Source organism: Macaca thibetana, chromosome 10, assembly GCF_024542745.1.
Source record: "Macaca thibetana thibetana isolate TM-01 chromosome 10, ASM2454274v1, whole genome shotgun sequence".
Classification (NCBI taxonomy): domain Eukaryota; kingdom Metazoa; phylum Chordata; class Mammalia; order Primates; family Cercopithecidae; genus Macaca; species Macaca thibetana.
Genome location: NC_065587.1, coordinates 20,390,791 through 20,411,155, shown reverse-complemented (window position 1 = coordinate 20,411,155; position 20,365 = coordinate 20,390,791). Strand labels below are relative to the sequence as shown.

The 20,365-nt window shown below is 50.5% G+C and overlaps 1 protein-coding gene across 3 annotated transcripts; it reads right to left on the bottom strand.

Annotated features, from left to right (window-relative positions):
- Positions 1-1,282: 1,282 nt before the first annotated feature.
- Positions 1,283-19,851, bottom strand: SEC14L4 (SEC14 like lipid binding 4). Of its 3 annotated transcripts, none has more exons than XM_050806734.1 (13): positions 19,727-19,851; positions 17,769-17,844; positions 10,871-10,915; positions 10,014-10,057; positions 9,669-9,728; positions 9,337-9,525; positions 8,946-9,041; positions 8,208-8,268; positions 6,522-6,605; positions 6,107-6,213; positions 5,892-6,031; positions 5,631-5,800; positions 1,283-4,360 (listed from the first exon to the last, which is right to left on the bottom strand). In XM_050806734.1, exons 1-13 carry the CDS (start codon positions 19,778-19,780, stop codon positions 4,221-4,223), a joined length of 1,266 nt encoding a protein of 421 aa, XP_050662691.1. In that variant the 5' UTR covers positions 19,781-19,851; the 3' UTR covers positions 1,283-4,220. The 3 variants fall into 3 exon arrangements, with proteins under 3 accessions (XP_050662691.1, XP_050662693.1, XP_050662692.1); XM_050806736.1 differs by lacking the exon at positions 19,727-19,851 and adding an exon at positions 18,623-18,683; XM_050806735.1 differs by lacking the exon at positions 10,871-10,915.
- Between the last annotated feature and the right edge of the window lie 514 nt (positions 19,852-20,365).

Below are 20,365 nucleotides of genomic sequence, written 5' to 3'. Positions count from 1 at the left end.
GTGGGGACCCCAGCGGCAGCTGACTTGGGTACTGGTTCCAAGTCTTCCACTGGACACAGAGGCTTTGGCCAAGGCACTGCCCCCTGCTGAGCTTCGGTTTCCTGGCCTATAAAATGGGGCTATAATCTCTGTCTGCTTCAGGACTTAATGTGAAGGAGCTGTGCAAACTGTGGAGTGCTGTGCCATGAAGCTCTGGTGAAGACCTACTCTGAGCACTGCCTAGACTTTCTCACAGTGGTGTCCTCTCTGGCTTGGGCTCCTTGGGCGTTGAGGTGGGCTGGGGCAGGTGAGCCTTTCCAACAGCCATTGAAACACCCCCACTGGGGCCTGGTGTGGTGGCTCATGCCTATAATTCCAACACTTTGGGAGGCCAAAGTGGGAGGACCACTTCAGGCCAGGAGTTCAAGACCAGTCTGGGCAACATAGTGAGACCCTATTTCTTTTCTTTTCTTTTTTTTTTTTTTTTTTTTTTGAGACGGAGTCTCACTCTGTCACCCAGGCTGGAGTGCAGTGATGCGATCTAGGCTCCCTGCAAGCTCCGCCTCCCGGGTTCACGCCATTCTCCTGTCTCAGCCTCCAAGTAGCTGGGACTACGGGCGCCCGCCACCATGCCCGGCTACTTTTTTCTATTTTTTAGTAGAGACGGGGTTTCACTCTGTTAGCCAGGATGGTCTCGGTCTCCTGACCTTGTGATCCGCCCACCTCGGCCTGCCAAAGTGGTGGGATTATAGGCATGAGCCACCGCGCCCGGCCGTGAGACCCCATTTAAAAAAAAAATAAAAAAATAATTAGCCAGGTGCAGTGGTGCACACCTGTGGTCCCAGCTACTCAGGAGGCTGAGGCAAAAGGATGATTTGTGCCAGGAGTTCAAGGCTGCAGTGATCTATGACTGAGCCACTGCATTCCAGCCTGAGAAACAGAGTAAGACCCTATCTCAAAAAAAAAAAAAAAAAAAAAAAAAAAAAAAGAAAGAAAGAAAGAAAGAAAAGAAAAGAAAAAAGAAAAAGAAAAACACGCCAATGGGTCCACGACCTGCTGCCCTCCTCACCTGCCTCTCCCCAAAGACTGTGGTTCTTTTGGCAGCTGCACCATTCATGGATGCATATATGTATCGCATCCAGTGAAGAGATGGACTGGGAAGGGCAGATCCCACCTCCATTATCTGGACACGTGAGGCCTGGGTATTTCCAATTGCCTCATTTTGAGCAAGAGTTTTGATCTGTGGCCTCCTGCCAAGATTTTGCCATTCTTTCCTGACAAACAACACGGCTGTTTTGTAACCGGCATTATAAAATGGTTTTATTAATTATTAATAACTATCTAATGTGTACACAGTTGTCCATGAAGAAGTAGGAAATACCAGTGAGTTGTTACCAGTGTTGCCCAAGGCTGGGAGAGCCCTTCCAGCTTTCCTTTGGCCTCAGACACCCCTGCCCCACTGGCCGCCCACACCCCATTCCTGTCTGGAAGGCTCGCCTGCCGTCATCCCGCACATCCAACAGCTCTCCCTTCAGGGTCACCTCCTCCTTGGACAAAGCACACGTGACCCCTTGTCAGGTTTCTTGGTTGGGTGCTCCCCCAGAGTTTGGCTCCTGCCCCCACCAAGCATGCATGGTGGCAATGCACCCACTTGATACTGATCAGTGACGTCACTTCCACCTCCCTCCCTCCATGAGCGCAAACCTCCAGTTAACACAGCTGGGTCAGCCCAGGGTCCTCGGTGTCCCCAGAGCCTGCCATGCCTGGTGCTGGGCAAAAACTCAATAAGCACCCAAAAGCAGGCCAGGCCCAGTGGCTCACACCTGTGACCTCAGCACGTTGGGAAGCTGAGGCAGGGAGGATGGCTTAAGCCTAGAAGTTCAAGACCAGCCTGGGCAACATAGCAAGACCCCTGTCTCTACTTTTAAAAAATTAAATTAAATTAACATCCATGAATGAATAAATGAAGAAACAAACTTTGGGTGAGCCACTGCCCTGCTCTGGGTGACTTGTTTTTGTTTTTGTTTTTTTTTCAGTTTTGTGAAACAGTGACAGTGTTAAAAATTAGACATGGAGGCTGGGCATGGTGGCTCATACCTGTAATCCCAGCACTTTGGGAGGCCGAGGTGGGCAGATCACTTGAGGTCAGGAGTTTGAGACCAACCTGGCCAACATGGTGAAACCCCATCTCTACTAAAAATACAAAAATCAGCCAGGTGTGGTGGTGCATGTCTGTAGTCCCAGCTATTCAGGAGGCTGAGGCAGGAGAATCGCTTGAACCTGGAAGGTGAAGGTTGCAGTGAGCTGAGAGCTCACCACTGCACTCCAATCTAGGCAACAGAGACCCTGTCTCAGAAAAAAATAAATAAAAGGATTGCAAATGGGGTTGCTGGGGACATGTGCCCCTGCTAAGCTCCCAGTGTGCCCCTCCCTTCCTGGCTTGGTAGGAGATTCTGCTCTCACCTCTGCAGGCGACTACTGCTCACTGCAATTCAGTCACTAGTGCCTGCCCCTGACTGACCATTTTTGTTTGCCACTCCCCAGGCAGCTGGTATTTGTGATCACAGCCCTGTGATCAGAGCCTCAGGAAACACTTGTGCCTGAGGCAGAGCAATCCTTACTGCCTGCAAGGAACCAGACAAGGCTGTGCAGATGGAAAATTGGCTGTAGATAGTTACATGGGCAAGAATCAGAGTTCAAGTCTAGGGACCCCTGGTTTTTAGACAGAGGACGTCAAGGCAGAGGATGTCAAGGCTGGAGTGAGGTATTATGATCCCCCATCATGACAACCGGGGGGCCTTGTGAAATTTAGCACAGGGTCCTCCCAACTCCAGTTGGCCACAGCCTGCCATGGAAGCCAAGTGCCTCTGGGCACTCCAAATATCGCTGCATCTGGGGAAGCAGAAGACAGGGTGGCCACGCAGTGCAACAGGGTAGTGGGGATGCCTGTCACATCTCGGATGCAGAGGCAGCCCCTGAACATGGGGATGTCCTGTAACTCTTGCCCCACAGCCCAGGCCATCTCCTTGGAGCCAGCACAACCATTTTTTTTTTTTAACCTGCCAATCTGCTCAAACACCCAGTTGGAATAGGAATGCCTCGTGGCACTGGCTTTAGGAGTTTAATTTAGATGGTTTGCCGTTTCTAGCAGCAGAGCACCTGTTCAGACTCTACGTATATGCATCCATCAATGGTGCAGCTGCCAAAAGAACCAAAGCTAAATGTTGGCAGGATCACAGCAGGTGTGGAGTGGAGGTCACTGGGAATTCCCTGGAAACTCAGTCGTTACCCACTCAACTGGAAGGCTGTGCATGGCTTTGTCCTCTGATGGTTACCCATGCCGGCCCCACCTCTCCATTTCCAATTTTCTTTTCTTTGTTTGTTTGTTTGTTTAGAGACGGAGTCTGGTTCTGTCGCCCAGGCTGGAGTGCAGTGGCACAATCTCAGCTCACTACAACCTCTGCCTCCTGGGTGCAAACGATTCTCCCGCTGCAGCCTCCTGAGTAGCTGGGATTACAGGTGCACCCCACCATGCTCAGCTAGTTTTTGTATTTTTAGTAGAGACAGGGTTTCACCATGTCCCCAGGCTGGTCTCGAACTCCTGACCTCAGGTGATCTGCCCACCTCAGCCTCCCAAAGTGCTGGGATTATAGGCATGAGCCGCCACGCCCAGTCCATTTCCAATTTTCCATCCAGCGGTGGCAAAACAAGCTTGGATGGGCCCCATTGCTCTGCTGGAAACAGGACCCTCACCCAGCTGCCTCCAGCTAGGCCTGCCCACTCCTGCTGACCTCCTACATGCATAGAACAGGGCTTCTCTCTCTTCAAGCCTGAAGCTGTGATGCCCACAAGGCCTGGGATCCACGCACACCCCCTGAAGCTGGAACACCAGGCATGGGCGAGTCCTGGGTGACTGGATCTTGTTGGGATGGATGAAAGGGCAGCTTCTGCAGGCAGGACCCATCCTCAGTGGACTGGATCATCTTCAGCATTCTCATTCTCGGCCCCATTCTCTGGGAACAGGGAAAGAGGTTCCTGTCTGAATCTTCAGCATGGCCTATGCACTGGTGGCCCCTTCCTGCTTGGTCACTGTGCCAGGCGAGCCCACAATGAGCTGAGATGGTGACGTGGGACAAGTGGCTCTCTGCAGCTACCTTCAGCACCACCCTGCCTGGGAGGCCAGGGGTCAGGGGAGTGGGTGTGAAGGGGCTGGAGCACACAGGCAGAGGTGGCTGGGGTCTTCACTGTGTTGGGGAGGGCCTCATCGCCTTGAGACTCTGCAGTGTCTCCTCAGAGGCCTTGTCGGGAAGCAGCACCTCCACAGTGTAGCTGAGCTTCTTGGCATGCATCCGGCTGTAGGTGTTGTCGAAGCGCAGGACATCTGTGGTGATGGAGAGGTGATGAGGGAGCATGAACCCTGCATATCTGCAGGAAGAGCCAGCCCTGCACGGCTGCATCCCTGGAACCCTTGGGAATGAGCTATCCAGGACAGTGGGTGAGCCTGAGGGTCAGCCTGTGCCCAGCCCTAAGCCTGTTGCTCACTGCCATCTCCATGGTAGCTTGTGCTACATAGAGGAATCATGATGGTCACCAGCACACAGAACAGCACACAGCCAGGGAGCAGGCGGCCTGGGAACAGGATCTCGAGTTCCACCTGCAGGGAGGAGCTGTGGCCCACGGACACAGTATGCCCGTACTGCGTCCTCGCCTGGTTGCGGTTGCACAGGTAGCTCTTGGGCCTCTCCATGCACCATGTATTCCATCACACATTACACCTCCCTGAATCCTCAAAGCAGCCCCATGCAGAAGGCAATGTCATCCTCATTTTACGGATGAGAAAACTGAGGCTTAGAGAGGTGATATGGTCTTTTAGCGGTCACAGAGCAAGGGAGGGGAGGTACTGGGATTCCTTTATCCCAATGTCCCAACCCAGGGAGGAGCCCTGCTACCCCAGGAGGAATGGGCTGGGCTACGTAAGCCACTTTTCTGTCTTGCAGAAGGCGTATCCTTCAATGCCAAGGTCCAGCATCAACTCAGGTGTGATGAGTCACGCAGACTTTTCTGTCTCTACTCTCCTAATGTTCCCTTTGCACAGAATGAAACAAGCTAATGTGTTGACTTAAGCATAAGCCACACCCTTCTCCTCCATAGGAAATCAATCTTGGGTTCCCCTTCTCCTAGCTCAGTTCCCAATAGATGTGGTGGCCCTGAGCAATGCTGCTTCTGGTAAAGCTGACTGAGCTGCATCTGGCCTGGAAGGCCTGGGGGTGAAGGATAAACACCTGGAGGAAGTCACCTCTTTGGGACTCCTAGAGTGGGGTGGTTCATGTAACTGGGTGGTCCCCTTGCCAAGACCCCTGATTCTAAGTCCATGGCCTCTTACTTACCTGTCTCTTAGTCCAGTGACCCCGGTATAGGCGCTTCTCAGGAGCTGAACCCAAGGCCCTAGGTTCTGAACACCAGCTCTTCCCCCACAATGAGTCTCTGCCCTCATTCCCACAGGTAGGGGCCACTCATCCGATCCATGGCCCCAAAGCCAGCTCCCCTGGAGTTTATAGAGATCCCCCCACCCTCCTGAGAGCTGGAAAGAGAGGGCAAGCAGAGGGTAGACTGGCAGGGAAAACAATTCCAGTAAACCCTGCAGCTCTTACAGACGCCAGCCTGGAGGCAGGTGAGGCTCCCATCTTCAGGCACCAGGTGGGCGTTGTAGCGCTGGCTGGGCAGCACCTCCGTCATCTCCCTAGCCTTCTGCCGCTCCCCCATCTTGGTCTTCAGGAAAACCCCAAAGCCGACGTCCCCGCCATCCGACGCAAACTGCCACCTGCAGTGGACAAAGCCCCACTGGCGACCCCCTGCCTGGGCTCCAGGCCCCTCCCAGCTGTTCCCAGGTGTGGAGTGGCTACGATCCCTACCTGAGCACACAGCCCGGGAACAGGATCTCATTCTCCACCTGCAGGGAGGAGCCACGGCCCACGGACACCGTGTGCTCATACTGCAGCCTCACCTGATTGCACAGGTAGAAGCTCTTGGGCACCTCACCCCCGTAGTTGATCTGTGGGTGAAGGGGGTGTGTGGGCACTAGATCACAGCTTCTCCCCTCCTTCCCCATCCTCTGGGCACCCTGTACCTTGGTCAGGCACTTGGGGTTGCCATCGGGGTCAGTCATGGTCCCCCCAAACTCCACGGGCAGCTGGTCGGGGCTGATGAATTTTGTCAGCTCCTGCTTCCAGTTGTCTGTGTGGGAGCAAGAGAGGGACTCCAAGGGGACTCAGGAGACTCAACAGAGGGCAAAAGGGGGCTGAGCCTGGTGAGGGGACCCGATACATCCTGGGTGTGCTCCCCTGGGCGCCTACTCCTAACCGTACCAAAGACCTTTATGTGGCTCCCAGTTCATGGTCTAGGACCCAAGGCATTGCCCGTGTGTGTGGAGGCTCACCAGGGGCAGTGCCCGAGTAGAGGACGAGCCAGGGAGAAGCAGGGTCTTTAGCGTCGACCTCTGCTTCCCAGGCAGACGGACACAACCAGGGGGCCAAGCCGCTCACCTCCCAGAATCACAATCTTCCTGCGTGTCTCCTCACTCATGAACGACTTGACCAAGTTGAAGGCCACAGGGAACAGTTTGGGGGCTGAAACACATGTAAATCTCTTGAGAAGCTGGACCAGAGAGGACATGGGGATACAGAGCCACAGTCAAGAGCAGGTGCTGGACAGGAGGTGGACAGATATGGATTCTGCCACTCTCTGTTGTGCGACCTTCAGCAAGTTATGCACCATCTCTAAGTCTTAGTGCAGTTAACTGGAAAAGGAAGGTGAAATAATGTATGTATAACACCTGGCACAGTTGCTGGCTTTCAATAAGTGGTTGTCTCAGGCCGGGTGCAGTGGCTCATGCCTGAAATCCCAGCACTTTGGGAGGCAGAGGCAGGCAGATCACTTGAAGCCAGGAGTTCAAGACCAGCCTGGCCAACATGGTGAAACCCTGTCTCTACTAAAAATGCAAAAGCTAGCTGGGTGTAGTGGTGCATGCTTGTAATCCCGGCTACTCGGGTGGCAGTGGCACAAGAATTGCTTGAACCTGGGAGGCAGAGGTTGCAGTGAGCCAAGATCGTGCCACTGCACTACAGCCTGGGTGACAGAGTGAGGCTCCATCTCGAAAAAGAAAAAACAAATTAAAAAAATAAAAACAAATAAAATAAAAAACAAATGGTTGTCTCCCCAACCCAGTTGTAAGGGGTTGAACACAAGCTGGATCTGGGGTCAGCAATATTGATTCCCCAACAGTATCTCTTCTTTTCCACACTCCAGGTTGTCTGGAATCTTCTTGGGTGTGACATTTACATTAGACCTCCTGTCCTGCCCTGAATCGCTCACACTCAAGTGAGCACTGTCTGTGGGCCAAGCTCTGTGCTCCTTCTTCTCCACACACTGTTTCATTTAACCTCATAGTTATCTTTGGGGAGGGGGTTACTGTATCCTCATCTTACAGAATGGGAAACTGAGGCTCAGTGAGGTTAAGCAGACTTGGATAAAATCATAGAGCTAGTTAGATTTGAATCAGATCCTCTGACTCTGGAACACATGACATCACCAGGGCAGCCAGGGACCATTCCTTCTCAAAGTGTGTCCATCCATTAGTGTGGTCCATGGACTATCGGTTCCCAGCCCACACTGACATAAGTAAGTAACAGTAAACATTTAGAAACTTATAACTTGACATTGTTGCAACATACCAGTGCATGATTTTGTGTATTACAAAAATATGAACCTGTGAAGGACTGAAACTAGAAAATAATGCCAGAGGCCAGGTGCGGTGGCTCACTCCTGTAATCCCAGCACTGTGGGAGGCTGAGGTGGCTGGATGACCTGAGATCAGGAGTTCGAAACCAGCCTGGCCAACATGGGGAAACCCCGTCTCTACTAAAAATACAAAAATTAGCCAGGCATGATGGCATGCACCTGTAATCCCAGCTACTAGGGAGGCTGAGGCAGGAGAATCGCTTTAACCCAGAAGGCAGAGGTTGCAGTGAGCAGAGATCGTGACATTGCACTCCAGTCTGGGTGACAGAGTGAGACTCCATCTCAATAAATAACTAACCAGAAACCAACCACACAAAACCTGGTTCCTCACAAAGGATGGTTGAAGAAGCCTTTAACTTCACGGCTTACCTATTGTACCCCCCGATTCCTGCTTCTCCCTCCCCAGGAGGTCATCCCGGTCATGGGCTTACCTCGAATAATAATTAAATTCTTCAAAGTCTCAGGATAATTTGCTTCCAGGATGCCAAAAAACTGTGGAGTCAAGATGAGTCTGGTTGGGGCTCTGTTCCATCACCTCCCGCCCATGGGTTTCTGTGGTCTCTGATGCTGCTGAGACAAGAGGCCCATCCCTGGCCCATCCTACCTTCCCCACAAGCATGTGCCTCCTCCTCTCTATTATTCTTTTTTTATTTGTTGATCTGTTCTCGAGACAGGGTCTTGCTCTGTCGCCCAAGGTGGAGTATAGTGGCACAATCACAGCTCACTGCAACCTTGAACTCCTGGGTTCAAGAGATCCTCCTACCTCAGCCACCCAAGTATCTAGGACTACAGGCACGTGCCACTGCACTGGGCTAATGTAAAAAAAAAAAAAAATAATAATAATAATAATTATTATTATTGGTAGAGATGACATCTCACTGTGTTGCTCAGGCTGATCTTGAACTTCCGGGCTCAAGCGATCCTCCCGCCTTGGCCTCCCAAAGTGCTGGGACGACAGGTGTGAGCCATCATGCCTGGCCTTTGTGTTACTCTTGCTCCTCTTTCTCCTTGGAGGGTGGACTCTAGGCCAGCATCATTGGCTGCTCTGTGGAGCCCTTGCAGGGCATACCCACTCCTCTATCTCACTGGATTCTCACAGCAGTTCACAGCTAGGGTTCACAGCTAGGAGCCGCTGCCCACACCAGCCCCAAACCAGCTGCCCACCTTACCTGCTGGTAGACCTCCACAGCTGGCTTCCACAGGTGCTTCAGGCTCAGCCCCTCCATGTCAAACACCATCAGCGCCATCTCGATCTTCCTGCCCAGCTGCTTGGGACAGCGTCAGCATATAGATCAGACAACAGCTCCAGCCAGGAGATCCTGGCCAGAGAGACTTGGGCACCTCTCCCCACCTTCCTGCCATCCCACCCTCTGGCAGCCCATAGTGTTTTCCAGACAGATGAAAAACACCTCACCTTCATGGGTGGGTAAGGGTGGGAGAAGCCCACATTCCACCAGAGCCCTGAGTGCTGAGGGCCGGGGAGGGGGAAGGTGCCACCCCTCTCTGGTCCTGGTGCCACCCTATAGACAGATGAGGCCCAGCTCCACCCCAGCTGCTCACCTTCTGAGTCTGCAGCTCACACTCATGCAAAAGCAGCTCACAGACCTTGATGCGCTTCCGGATCAAATCCTGCTTGGAGGCCGACAGCAGGAGACCCTTGGGGTCGAGGGACCCGATGATGCAGAAGTACACAGGGGAGCCTTCGTAGTCGTAGCCACAAAGACCACCCGAGTCATACAGCTGGACGACCTGGAGGTGTGGGTAAGGTCCTGGCTCTATCCAGCTCACTAGGCTGGGTCCCTACTCCATCAGGCGGCTGGATGTGGTGGGTGGGAGATGAGGTCAGTGGTGGGGGGCCTCAGATGGCCTGGGGGATGCTGCTCAAGGCTCACCTCGGGGGGCTGCCACGTGACGATGTTGTCCAGGTCTTGTTGCTTCCGGAACTCCATGTGCTGCAGGGACACAGCAGCAGCTATAGGATTCTGCAGGAACCTGGGGACACCAGGCTAGGTCCCTCTGCCCACAGCCACCAAGATCCCGCCAGAGCATATCCAGGCTCTCCGGGTTTGGTGACAGGAGTTAGGCTGGTGGGACTTGGGTCTGATGCAGAAAGGGATCGGGGGAGGAAGAAAGAAGGAACAGGAGAATGGGACAGGGCCAGAGTCTCTACCCTTTTGCCGCGAATCCCTGGGTCACGGTGCATGGAAAGCAGGACAGTAGGGATCAGAGATCCTTACCCTCCGGAGCATGTCCTCAGATTTCTGCAGGTCAAAGTTTCGAGCTGCAAGAACAAGAGGAGGTAAGTAGAAGCTCAAGGCTAGATCTAGAAAGAGCCGTTCCCTAAAATCTCATGAGGAAATAGCTAAGGTGTCCCCAGCCTTTTCCTGACACCCCAAGAATACACTGAACATCTAGAAATAGCTGTTTGTTTGTTTGTTTTTTGAGACAGGGTCTTGGCTCTGTTGCCCAGGCCAGAGTGCAGTGATGTGATCATAGCTTACTGTGGCCTTTGGCCCAGGTGATCCTCCTACCCTAGCCTTCTGAGTAGCTGAGACTACAGGGCCACACCACCACGCCTGGCTAATTTTTTTTAGATTTCTTTTTTTTGTAGAGATAGGGATCTTGCTATGTTGCCCAGGCTGGTCTTGAACTCCTGGCCTCAAGCAGTCCTCCTGCCTCAGCTTCCCAAAGTGTTGGGATTATAGGCGCGAGCCTCTGTGCCCGACCTAGAAATGTTTTTTTAACAAGTTAAGGATCTTTAATCATCTAGAAGACTGGAGAGCCCTTGATTTCAGTTTCCCGTCCTCCTACAACCTTCTGGAGGCCAGTCTAGCCTGTATTTGATGTCCCTCAGGAAGCAGAGATCCTCCCGCCACCTGCACAGTGTTAGGGGTGGTGGGGAGCATGGGGTTTGGATTCACACAGACTGGGGCTTAAAGTCTAGTGTTGCCCTTTTATTTCCTGTGCAACCTTGAACAAGTAACTTACCTTCTCTGAGCCTTAGTTTTTTAAATCAGTTAAATGAGAACACTATCTGTTTCAGTTATTCAAAGAACAACATGAGATAATGTATAGAAAGTGCTTGGCTCAGTACCTGGCTCACAGTAGGTTCTCAATAAACAGTAGCTCTCATGATTACCTATTTTGAAGAAATAGACACACTGTAATTGAAAACATGATGATCTATTTTAGAAATGCTTTGACTGTTGCTCTCTGAGACCCCTGGCTCACTGAGGAATTTGTCTACTCGCGGAGCTGAAACAATATGCAAGGTCAGAGATTTTCAGATGGAAGGGATCTCAGATGCTATCCAGGCCTCCTCTGCTCTGACCATGAACCAGTTCCAGAAATCACTCCCAGCTGGGCGTGGTGGCTCACGCCTGTAATTCCAACACTTTGGGAGACCAAGGCGGGCAGATCACCTGAGGTCGGGAGTTCGAGACCAGCCTGGCCAACATGGTGAAACCCCGTCTCTACTAAAAATACAAAAATTAGCCGAGCATGGTGGCAGGTGCCTGTAATCCCAGCTACTCAGGAGGCTGAGGTAGGGGGAATCGCTTGAACCCGGGAGGCAAAGTTTGCAGTGAGTTGAGATCGTGACATTGCACTCCAGCCTGGGGGACAAGAGCAAGACTTTGTCTCAAACAACAACAACAACAACAAAACCCACAAAACTTAGCCAGTCGTGGTGGTGCACACCTGTAGTCCCAGCTACTCGGAAGGCTGAGGCACGAGAATCACTTGAACCCAGGAGGAGGGGGCTGCAGTAAGCCAAGGTCGCACCACTGGCGACAGAGTGGGACCTTGTCTTAAAAAAAGAAAAAAAAAAGAAAGAAAGAAAGAAAGAAAGAAAGAAAGAAAGAACCCCCAATGCAACAGCTCAGCCTTGATTATCTCCCACGATGGGGAGTTCATTACCACAGAAGGCATTACCATTCCATTCTTCAGCAGCTTTGACTGAACCCAAATCTGCCCTGTGATTATTCCAGCCGCATCATCAGAGGTCAAACAAACAGATGTAATCCCTTGTCAGTGTGCCAATTCTGCAAATATTTGAAGATAAGCCACCAAGTTCACCTGCCCGATCTTTGCTCTGGGCTATGTATTTATTAAAATCACCTTCTGTGTCAATTCTATTAAAGAGAACGTTCTGTGATGATGGAAATATCCTATACCTGAGCTGCTCATTAAGGTAGCCGCTAGCTGCCTGAGGCTACGGAGCAGTTGAAACATGGCAAGTGTGATTGAGGACCTGGAGTTTTAATTTAATTTAATCGTTACAGTTATATGTGGCTACAGGTTATCACACTGAACAGGGCAGTTCTATATACTTCAGAGATTTTATGATTTTTGCTGTACAGGTCTTTTGTGTTATAGGTTAAACTACTGGGTATTTTATGGACTTTGTTGCTGTTTTGAATTGTATCTGACTTTTCATTATCTTTTTTTTTTTTTTTTTTTTTGAGACAGAGTCTTACTCTGTCACTCAGACTGGAGTGCAGATCTCAGCTCACTGCAACCTCCACCTCCCGGGTTCAAGTAATTTTCATGCCTCAGCCTCCTGAGCAGCTGGGACTACAGGCACGCACCACCATGCCTGGCTAAATTTTGTATTTTTATTGGCCAGGCTGGTCTTGAACTCCTAACTTCAAGCGATCTGCCTGCCTTGGCCTCCCAAAGTGCTGGGATTACAGGTGTGAGCCACCATGCCCTGCCCACTACTGATTTTTATATCTGGCAATATTGCTGAATTTTCTCTTGAGTTCTAGAGGTTTTCTGTTGATCCAGTTGGTTTTCAAAAGAGACAAGCAATTTCTCTGCAAATATTTTAACTCTTTCCTTCTAGTCTTTATACCAATTATTATTTTTTTCTTTCCTTATAACATTGGCAAAGGTCTCCAGTTCTACATTTAAACAGTAATGTTGATTGATGTTGTTATTCTTTCTTTGTTCCTGATCTTAAAGAAAATGCATCTAAAATCCTCTAATAAGTGTTAACATTTGTCAGAGGATTTTTGCTACATAACCATTATCAAGTAAAGGAAACTCCCTTCTATCCCTAGATTGGTAAGACTTTTGTTCTGTCTTATAAGAAGGATTTGAACCTTTTCAAATGCTCTATCTGCATTAATTGAGATAGCCACATAATTTCTCATTTCTAGCACTCATTAATGTTTTCAATGATACTGATAGATATTCTGTTGTTGAAGTATTCTTGCACACCTAAGATAAACTTCCCTAGGTCACGCTGCGTAATTTTTTTTTTTTAGAAGGAGTCTCGCTCTGTCGCACAGGCTGGAGTGCAGTGGTGCAATCTCGGCTCACTGTAAGCTCTACCTCCCAGGTTCAAGCCATTCTCCTGCCTCAGCCTCCTGAGTAGCTGGGACTACAGGCGCCCACCACCACGCCCAGCTAATGTTTTTGTATTTTCAGTAGAGACGGGGTTTTACCCTGTTAGCCAGGACGATCTTGATCTCCTGACCTCGTGATTTGCCTGCCTCGGCCTCCCAAAGTGCTGGGATGACAGGTGTGAGCCACCGCACCCAGCCAGTCACGCTGCATAATTTTAATGTCTTATTGGATTCTACTACATAATATTGATTTAGACTACCTTTTTTTTTTTTTTTTTTTTTTTTAATTGTTGGGGTTTCACCATGTTGGTCAGGCTGGTCTGGAACTTCCAACCTCAGGTGGTCCACCTGCCTCGGCCTCCCAAAGTGCTGGGATTACAGGTGTGAGCCACCACGCCTGGCCTGATTTAGACTTCTTTATATCTACATTCATAAGTAAAATAGGCTGAGAATTTTCTTTTTTAAAAACTTGTATTAGCCGGGCACGGTGGCTCCTGCCTGTAATCTCAGCACTTTGGGAGGCCAAGGCAAGCAGATCACTTGAGGTCAGGAGTTCAAGACCAGCTTGGCCAACATGGTGAAACCCTATCTCTACTAAAAATACGAAAAATTAGCCGAGTGTGGTGGCTCATGCCTGTAATCCCAGCTTGTCAGGAGGCTGAGGCACGAGAATCACTTGAACCCGGGAGGTGGAGTTTCCAGTGAGCCGAAATTTCACCACTGCACTCCATCCTTAGCAATAAAGCAAGGCTCTGTCTCAAAAAAATGATAATAATAAAATGAAATTTAAAAAATTGTACTGATCTAGCTTTGAAATCAAATTTAAGGTAACTTTCACTCTCTCATAGGTTCTTAAACAATTTGTATGAGCTAGAAATTAACTGTTTTTGTTTGTTTGTTTTTTGAGACGCAGTCTCTCTCTGTTGCCCAGTCTGGAGTGTGATGGTACAATCTCGGCTTACTGCTACATCTACCTCCTAGGTTCAAGCGATTCTCCTGCCTCAGCCTCCCGAGTAGCCGGGATTGCAGGTGCCCACCACCATGCCTGGCTAATTTTTGTATTTTCAGTAGAGACAGGGTTTCTCCATGTTGGTCGGGCTTTTCTCGAACTCCCGACCCCAGGTGATCCACCCACCTCGGCCTCCCAAAGTGCTGGGATTACAGGCGTGAACCACCGCGCCCGGACAGCCGGTCTTAAAACTTCGGAGGAATTCATCTGTAGAACCACTGGAGTCTGAGTTTTGGGGGAGGGGAAGATTTTGCTGCCATTTCGATTTCTCTAATATTTATTGGTCTGATGACATTTTCTATTTCTTCTTGCTGGATTTTGGTCTTATATATTATTTTCTAGGAATGTGTCTTTCTTCACTTGGATTTTCAAATTTATTAGTGCATATTTGTTCATAATCTTCTCTTATAGGCCTAAAAAAGAATCAATTTATAGGTGATTTTCTGTTTTGTTGTTTGTTTGTTCTTTGAGACAAGCCATCCTCCTACCTCAGCCTCCCGAATAGCTGGAACTACAAGCATGCACCAACACGCCTGGCTTATTTTTGAATTTTTTGTAGAGATGTGCTTTCATCATGTTGCCCAGACTGGTCTTGAACTCCTGGGTCAAGCAATCCTCCTGCCTCAGATTCCCAAAATCCCAGGATTACAGGAGTGAGCCACCGTGCCTAGCTATAGGAGATTTTTCAATTAGGAACCAGAGTGTGGTTTCTTGTCCTATAGACAGTGGTTTGGGCAATGCTCATGGGATATGAGGACAGATTTTTTTTTTTTTAAGTAGCACCTACTATGTGCCAGGCGGAGGGGATCAGGGCAGGCACATCCCTGCCCTGATGGAACTGACATCAGATGAAACTAATGGAACTGACAGACAGATGTGGGATGAAGATAAGGAAAAACAGAGGGGGTCAGGCAGAGTGGCTCATGCCTGTAATCCCCGCACTTTGAGAGGCTGAGGCAGGAGGATCATTTTGGGTCCAGGGGTTCGAGACCAGCCTGGGCAATGTAGTGAGCCCCTATGACCCTGTGTCTACAAAAAATAAAAATAAAAAAAATAAAAACAAAGGAAAAGAACTTCAGAAGGAGGGTTGGGAAAAGCCCCTCAGCATGAGGCCTGGGAGAGGGTCCTCTGCCAAGCTCAGCCTCAGGAGTAGCCCTCCCGTTTGCCTGGGTCTTGGGTTAGTGAGGCCGGGAGTAGTGGAACTGATGCTGCAGTGGACGACGGGGCCATGCCAGCAGGTCCTGTCACCCATGGCATGAGGTGGGAGGCATCAGGATACCCAGCCCCCTTCCCGATCTTGGATCCTTTTTCTTTCCTATGACCTGGAAGCCTAGGTACCTGCAATCCCACTCCTTTATCAAGGACACACCAAGCACCCCCAAAGCTGGGTTTTAAACCCAAAAAGACTCTAAAGGAGGAGAGAGGGCTGATGCTGTATCAAGGGGCTTCAAGAAATCAACTGTCCCAACTCCTTCTTTAGTCCAGGCTGGGGGCAGTGACATATTCCTTTGTCAAAAACAAATAAAAAGTGCCACAGCCAAGGGGTCTTAAGGAGGGCAAGACAACTAAATATAATGTGGGATCCTGGATGGGATCCTGGAAGATTAAAATGAAGGAAATCCAACTAATATGTGAACTGTAGTTAATAATAATGTATCCATATTGGTTTATTAATTCTAACAAATGTACCATCATCATCATAAGAAGAGGACGTTAATAATAAGGAAAACTAGGGGCAGAGTATGTGGGAACTTTTTGCACTATATTTGCAATTTTCTGAAAATCTAAAACTATTCTAAAAATTAAAGTTTATATATATATGTACACACACACACACACACATATAGATATATTTTTTTAAGACAGAGTCTCGCTCTGTTACCCAGGCTGGAGTGCAATGGCATGATCTCGGCTCACTGCAACCTCCGCCTCCTGGGTTCAAGTGATTCTCATGCCTCAGCCTCCTGAGTAACTGCAACTACAGGCACATGCTACCACACCCGGCTAATTTTTGTATTTTTGTAGAGATGAGTTTTCGCTATGTTGGCCAGGCTGGTCTCAAACTCCTGGCCTCAAGTGGTCCGCCCCTCTCAGCCTCCCAAACTGCTGGGATTACAGGCATGAGTCACAGGGCCTGGCCAAAATATTGAAAAAAAAAAAACAGACAGAAAAATTCAGAGGAAGAATTAGTCCCTGGTAGGGACTTCCTTTTCTCAGGCGCTGTGTGCCACTGCGACCTCATTTGACTCACAGCACCCTGAAGGTAGGGACCAGTATTATGTCCATTACACAGAAGAGGAAAGTGAGGTTGAGACAGTGAATGGCTTGCCACGGGCACACTGCTAGCTCTGGAACTCAGTCGCAGCTCTGCCCCATTCCAAAGCCAGCGTTTTAAACCCTGCACTGTATGCTTTCTGGGCTGACTCCTGACTTCTCACCCATCTCAAGTTCAAAATCCATTCCATGAGGCGTAATGAGTTAAGATGAATTTTTCCCTAAGCCCTGGGGCAGTGTCTGTTACTATCATTAGTATTTTGAGATGGGGTTTCACTCTGTTGCCCAGGCTGGAGTACAGTGGTGCAAGCTCAGCTCACTGCATCCTCCACCTCCCGGGCTCAAGTGATCCTCTCACTTCAGCCTCCTGAGTAGCTGGGATTACAGGTGCTCAGCAGTACACCCAGCTAAGTTTTGTATGTTTTGTAGAGATGAGGTTTCGCCATGTTGCCCAGGCTGGTCTTGAACTCCTGAGCTCAAGCAATCTGCCCGCCTCAGCCTCCCAAAGCACTGGGACTATAGGCGTGAGCCATCATATCTGGCTTGTTATTTTTTTAGACTGCTCCTGTAATTCCTAGAAGAAACTGTTTCTCTACCATTCACTAAATCCAATTCCTTAAGTGTTTGCTGGGCACCTGCTCAGTGCACTAGGGCACCTCGGTTCCTTTAGGGGACAACAGAGCCCTGTCCTCGGGGAACTGGAGGTAGACCCAAAGGCAAGTACTGAAGACAGTGCTTCGCAATATCTGCCCCAAGGGCTGGCCAGGCCAGAGGCCAGTTAAGTCCTAAGGATGTCCTGGTTGTTAACTGTAACCTCACCCCGGCGCTGTGCCCACCTGTTGCCTCATCTTTTCTTGACAGACGAAGAAACTGAGGCTCAGTGGGGTTTTGTGCTGTGCTCAAACACAGGGGAGCTCAGATTCCAGTCAGAGCAGGCTGATTCCAGAGCCTGTGTTCTTTTTTTTTGAGACGGAGCTTCACTCGATGCCCAGGCTGGAGTGCAATAGCAGGATCTCAGTTCACTGCAACCTCCGCCTCCCGGGTTCAAGCAATTTTCCTGCTTCAGCTTCCTGAGTAGCTGCGATTACAGGCATGTGCCACCACACCGGCTAATTTTGTATTTTTAGTAGAGACAGGGTTTCCCCACGTTGGTCAGGCTGATCTCAAACTCCCGACCTCAGGTGATCAACCTACCTCAGCCTCCCAAAGTGCTGGGATTACAGGCGTGAGCCACCGCGCCCGGCAAGCTTGTGTTCTTTATTACTCTACAGCTTTGTTCCCCAAAGCCTCCCACTCCTCTCCTGAGACACTCCTTCCTTCCCTCCCTCTCCGCCTCCCCTGGCCCCTGCAAGCCTCACCTAGCAGCCAGCGTAGGAGGAAGTAGTCATCAGCATTGGGCAGCATGGGCAGCAGGTTCTGGAGGTTCTCCCGGAACTGAGCGGGGGAAGAGCGGATGGTCAGCGGAACTCTCATGACCTTGGGGGCCACCAACCCCACCCCTAACCCTTCCCACTTCATCCACCAGTCAACCCCACCTGGAGACCATGCAGGGTGCTGCCCTGAACAACTTTGCCATCTGAAAACAGGGAACCCTCCAGCCCAACATAGGAAAAAGAATTGGGTCCTTCCCAAAATTTGGGGGTGCCCTACACACAGGACTCCCATTCTACCTGTCTAAGGTGGGGCCCTGGCATCCTTATTTTTAATTTTTATTTTATTATGATTTTTATTATTTTACTATTACTATCATTATTATGGAGACAGGATCTCACTCTGTTGCCCAAGCTGGAGTGTAGTTGCGTGATCTTGGCTCACTACAACCTCCGCCTCCCGGGCTCAATAGATCCTCCCAGCCCAGACTCCCAAGTAGCTGGGACCACAGGCACACAAGACGCCCAGCTAATTGTTGTACTTTTTGTAGAGATGGGGTCTTGCCATGTTGCCCAGACTGGTCTCAAACTCCTTGGCTCAATCTGCCCACCTTGGCATCCCAAAGTGCTGTCATCACAGGCATGAGCCACCGCACCCGACTGACAGCCTTATTTTTTCAAGTATCCCTGGGAGATTCTGCTGCAGGCCAGCTAGAGGGTTTTAGGAATGTTATCCCTGATACTGCATCTTAAGGGTTTAGATTTAGAGGCAAGTTACCAAACCTCTCTGAGCCTTAGTTTCCTTATCTGTGAAATGGGGATAATAATAAACTTGTGCGAACCAAAGGAGTTTGTGCACGTAAAACACTTAGCAGGCTTGGCTCCAAGCAGGTGTCAGATAAATGTGAGCACTCAGCCAGCGTGGATTGCCTGATGCCCCAGACAGTGGAGGCTGTGTGGGAAAAAAACAGAGGCAGAGGTCAACAGACAGGGGCTGAAAGAGAAGCCACGAATGCCTTATCAGGACATCTGTTGGGGCTGTCGGGGAGTAAGCGTGCCTTTTCCTACTGGCAGAGTTGAAGGATGTCATTTAGAGTTTGGGTCTGTGACTGAGGCTTGGGTCTGAGAAAGAGAGGCGATCTCACTTCCCTGGGGACTAACAGAGCTGAAGGCAAGAGCTGGGTTTGAAGGTGAATCTGTGAATCCGAATTTGGGATTAGAAATATGAGGCCAGGCACAGTAGCTCACACCTGTAATCCCAGCACTTTGGGAGGCCAAGGCGGGTGGATCATAAGGTCAGGAGTTTGAGACCAGCCTGGCCAATATGGTGAAACCCCATCTCTAGTAAAAATACAAAAATTAGTCGGGTGTGGTGGCGGGCACCTGTAGCCCCAGCTACTTGGGAGGCTGAGGCAGGGGAATCGCTTGAACTCAGGAGGCGGAGGTTGCAGTGAGCAGAGATTGTGTCATTACACTCCGGCCTGGAGGACAGAGCAAGACTCCATCTCAAAAAAAAAAAAAAAAAAAAAAAAAAAGATTACAGATAGGGAAGTTTGGGCCCTGTGAACAAATCACAAAGAGAAACCAAACAAACAAATGTTGCAACCTGAGCATGAAAAGGAGTCTGTCTACCCAAGGCTGCCCCAGCAGCCAGATGGCAGCCCCAATCCCTCCCCCACAACCGGGGAGAAGGACCAGGGCCGGGTGGTGGAGAGCAAGCAAGGTCAGAAGACTGGATTCGGCCCCAGATCACCCAGAGAGAGACTCCTGTCCCGCGTGCTGCACGTAGCAGCCTCAGCAACCGCACTCAGGACCAGAGGGCAGAACAGCGGCGCTCTCTCCAGGCTCGGTGTTCCAGCCCTTACCATGGGGGCTCCAGCCGAGTTGGGCAGCGCCAGGCTGCACAGGGCCCCTCCCCAAGCCTCCCAGCCCGCGATGCCCCTCACCCTGGCCAGCGCCTCCTGCTGCTGGGGGCTCAGGTCCCCGACTCGGCCGCTCATGGTGCCCGCGGGCGCAGGTCCGCCCGCCGCCTGGTATCCGCTGCCGCCTGGTTGTGCCTGCTGGGCCAGATGTTGGTCCCGCCCCGACGGGAGAGGCGCTGGTCCTGCCCCGCCCTGCCCAGTTCTCTCCTCCCCTCGAGGATTTTTTGCTGTGGTCACCAAGCGCACCCTACCTGGAACAGGGAGGTGACCTGCCGGGAGAATGACCTGGGGCAGCTGGAGGCCCCCACCTCCAGGCCTCCTTACTGCGGGGGCTCCCGCCTGTTCGCAGGTGGCAGGAAAGATCCCGATCCTCTTTCCAGCAAAATGGAGGAAATTTTTTTTTTTTAATTTTTTTTTTTCTTATTTTGAATTAAATAGAGACAGGGTTTTGCTATGCTGACCAGGCTGATCTGGAACTCCTGGCCTCAAGCAATCCTCCCACCTCAGCCACCCAAAGTGCTGGGATTAGGCATGTGAACCACCACACCTGGCCAACATGGAGGAATTTTTAATAAACCTGGCTCAACTCTCTAGGACCCCCAGAGCTTTTGTCTAAGGACCCCCAAGCTCCTTCCCCTGCCTTGAACACAGTCTGGGACATGT

What these genes read in the sequence shown, in the direction of transcription:
- SEC14L4 (XM_050806734.1), bottom strand. Translation starts at nt 19,780, where the DNA reads ATGAGCGGCCGAGTCGGGGACCTGAGCCCCCAGCAGCAGGAGGCGCTG. An exon ending in CCTCCTACGCTGGCTGCTAG is followed by an intron (nt 10,916 to 17,768) that starts GTGAGGCTTGCA and finishes TCTTCAAAATAG; the next exon opens with GTAATCATGAGAGCTACTGT. An exon ending in CTGTGGAGGTCTACCAGCAG is followed by an intron (nt 8,269 to 8,945) that starts GTAAGGTGGGCA and finishes TTGACTCCACAG; the next exon opens with TTTTTTGGCATCCTGGAAGC.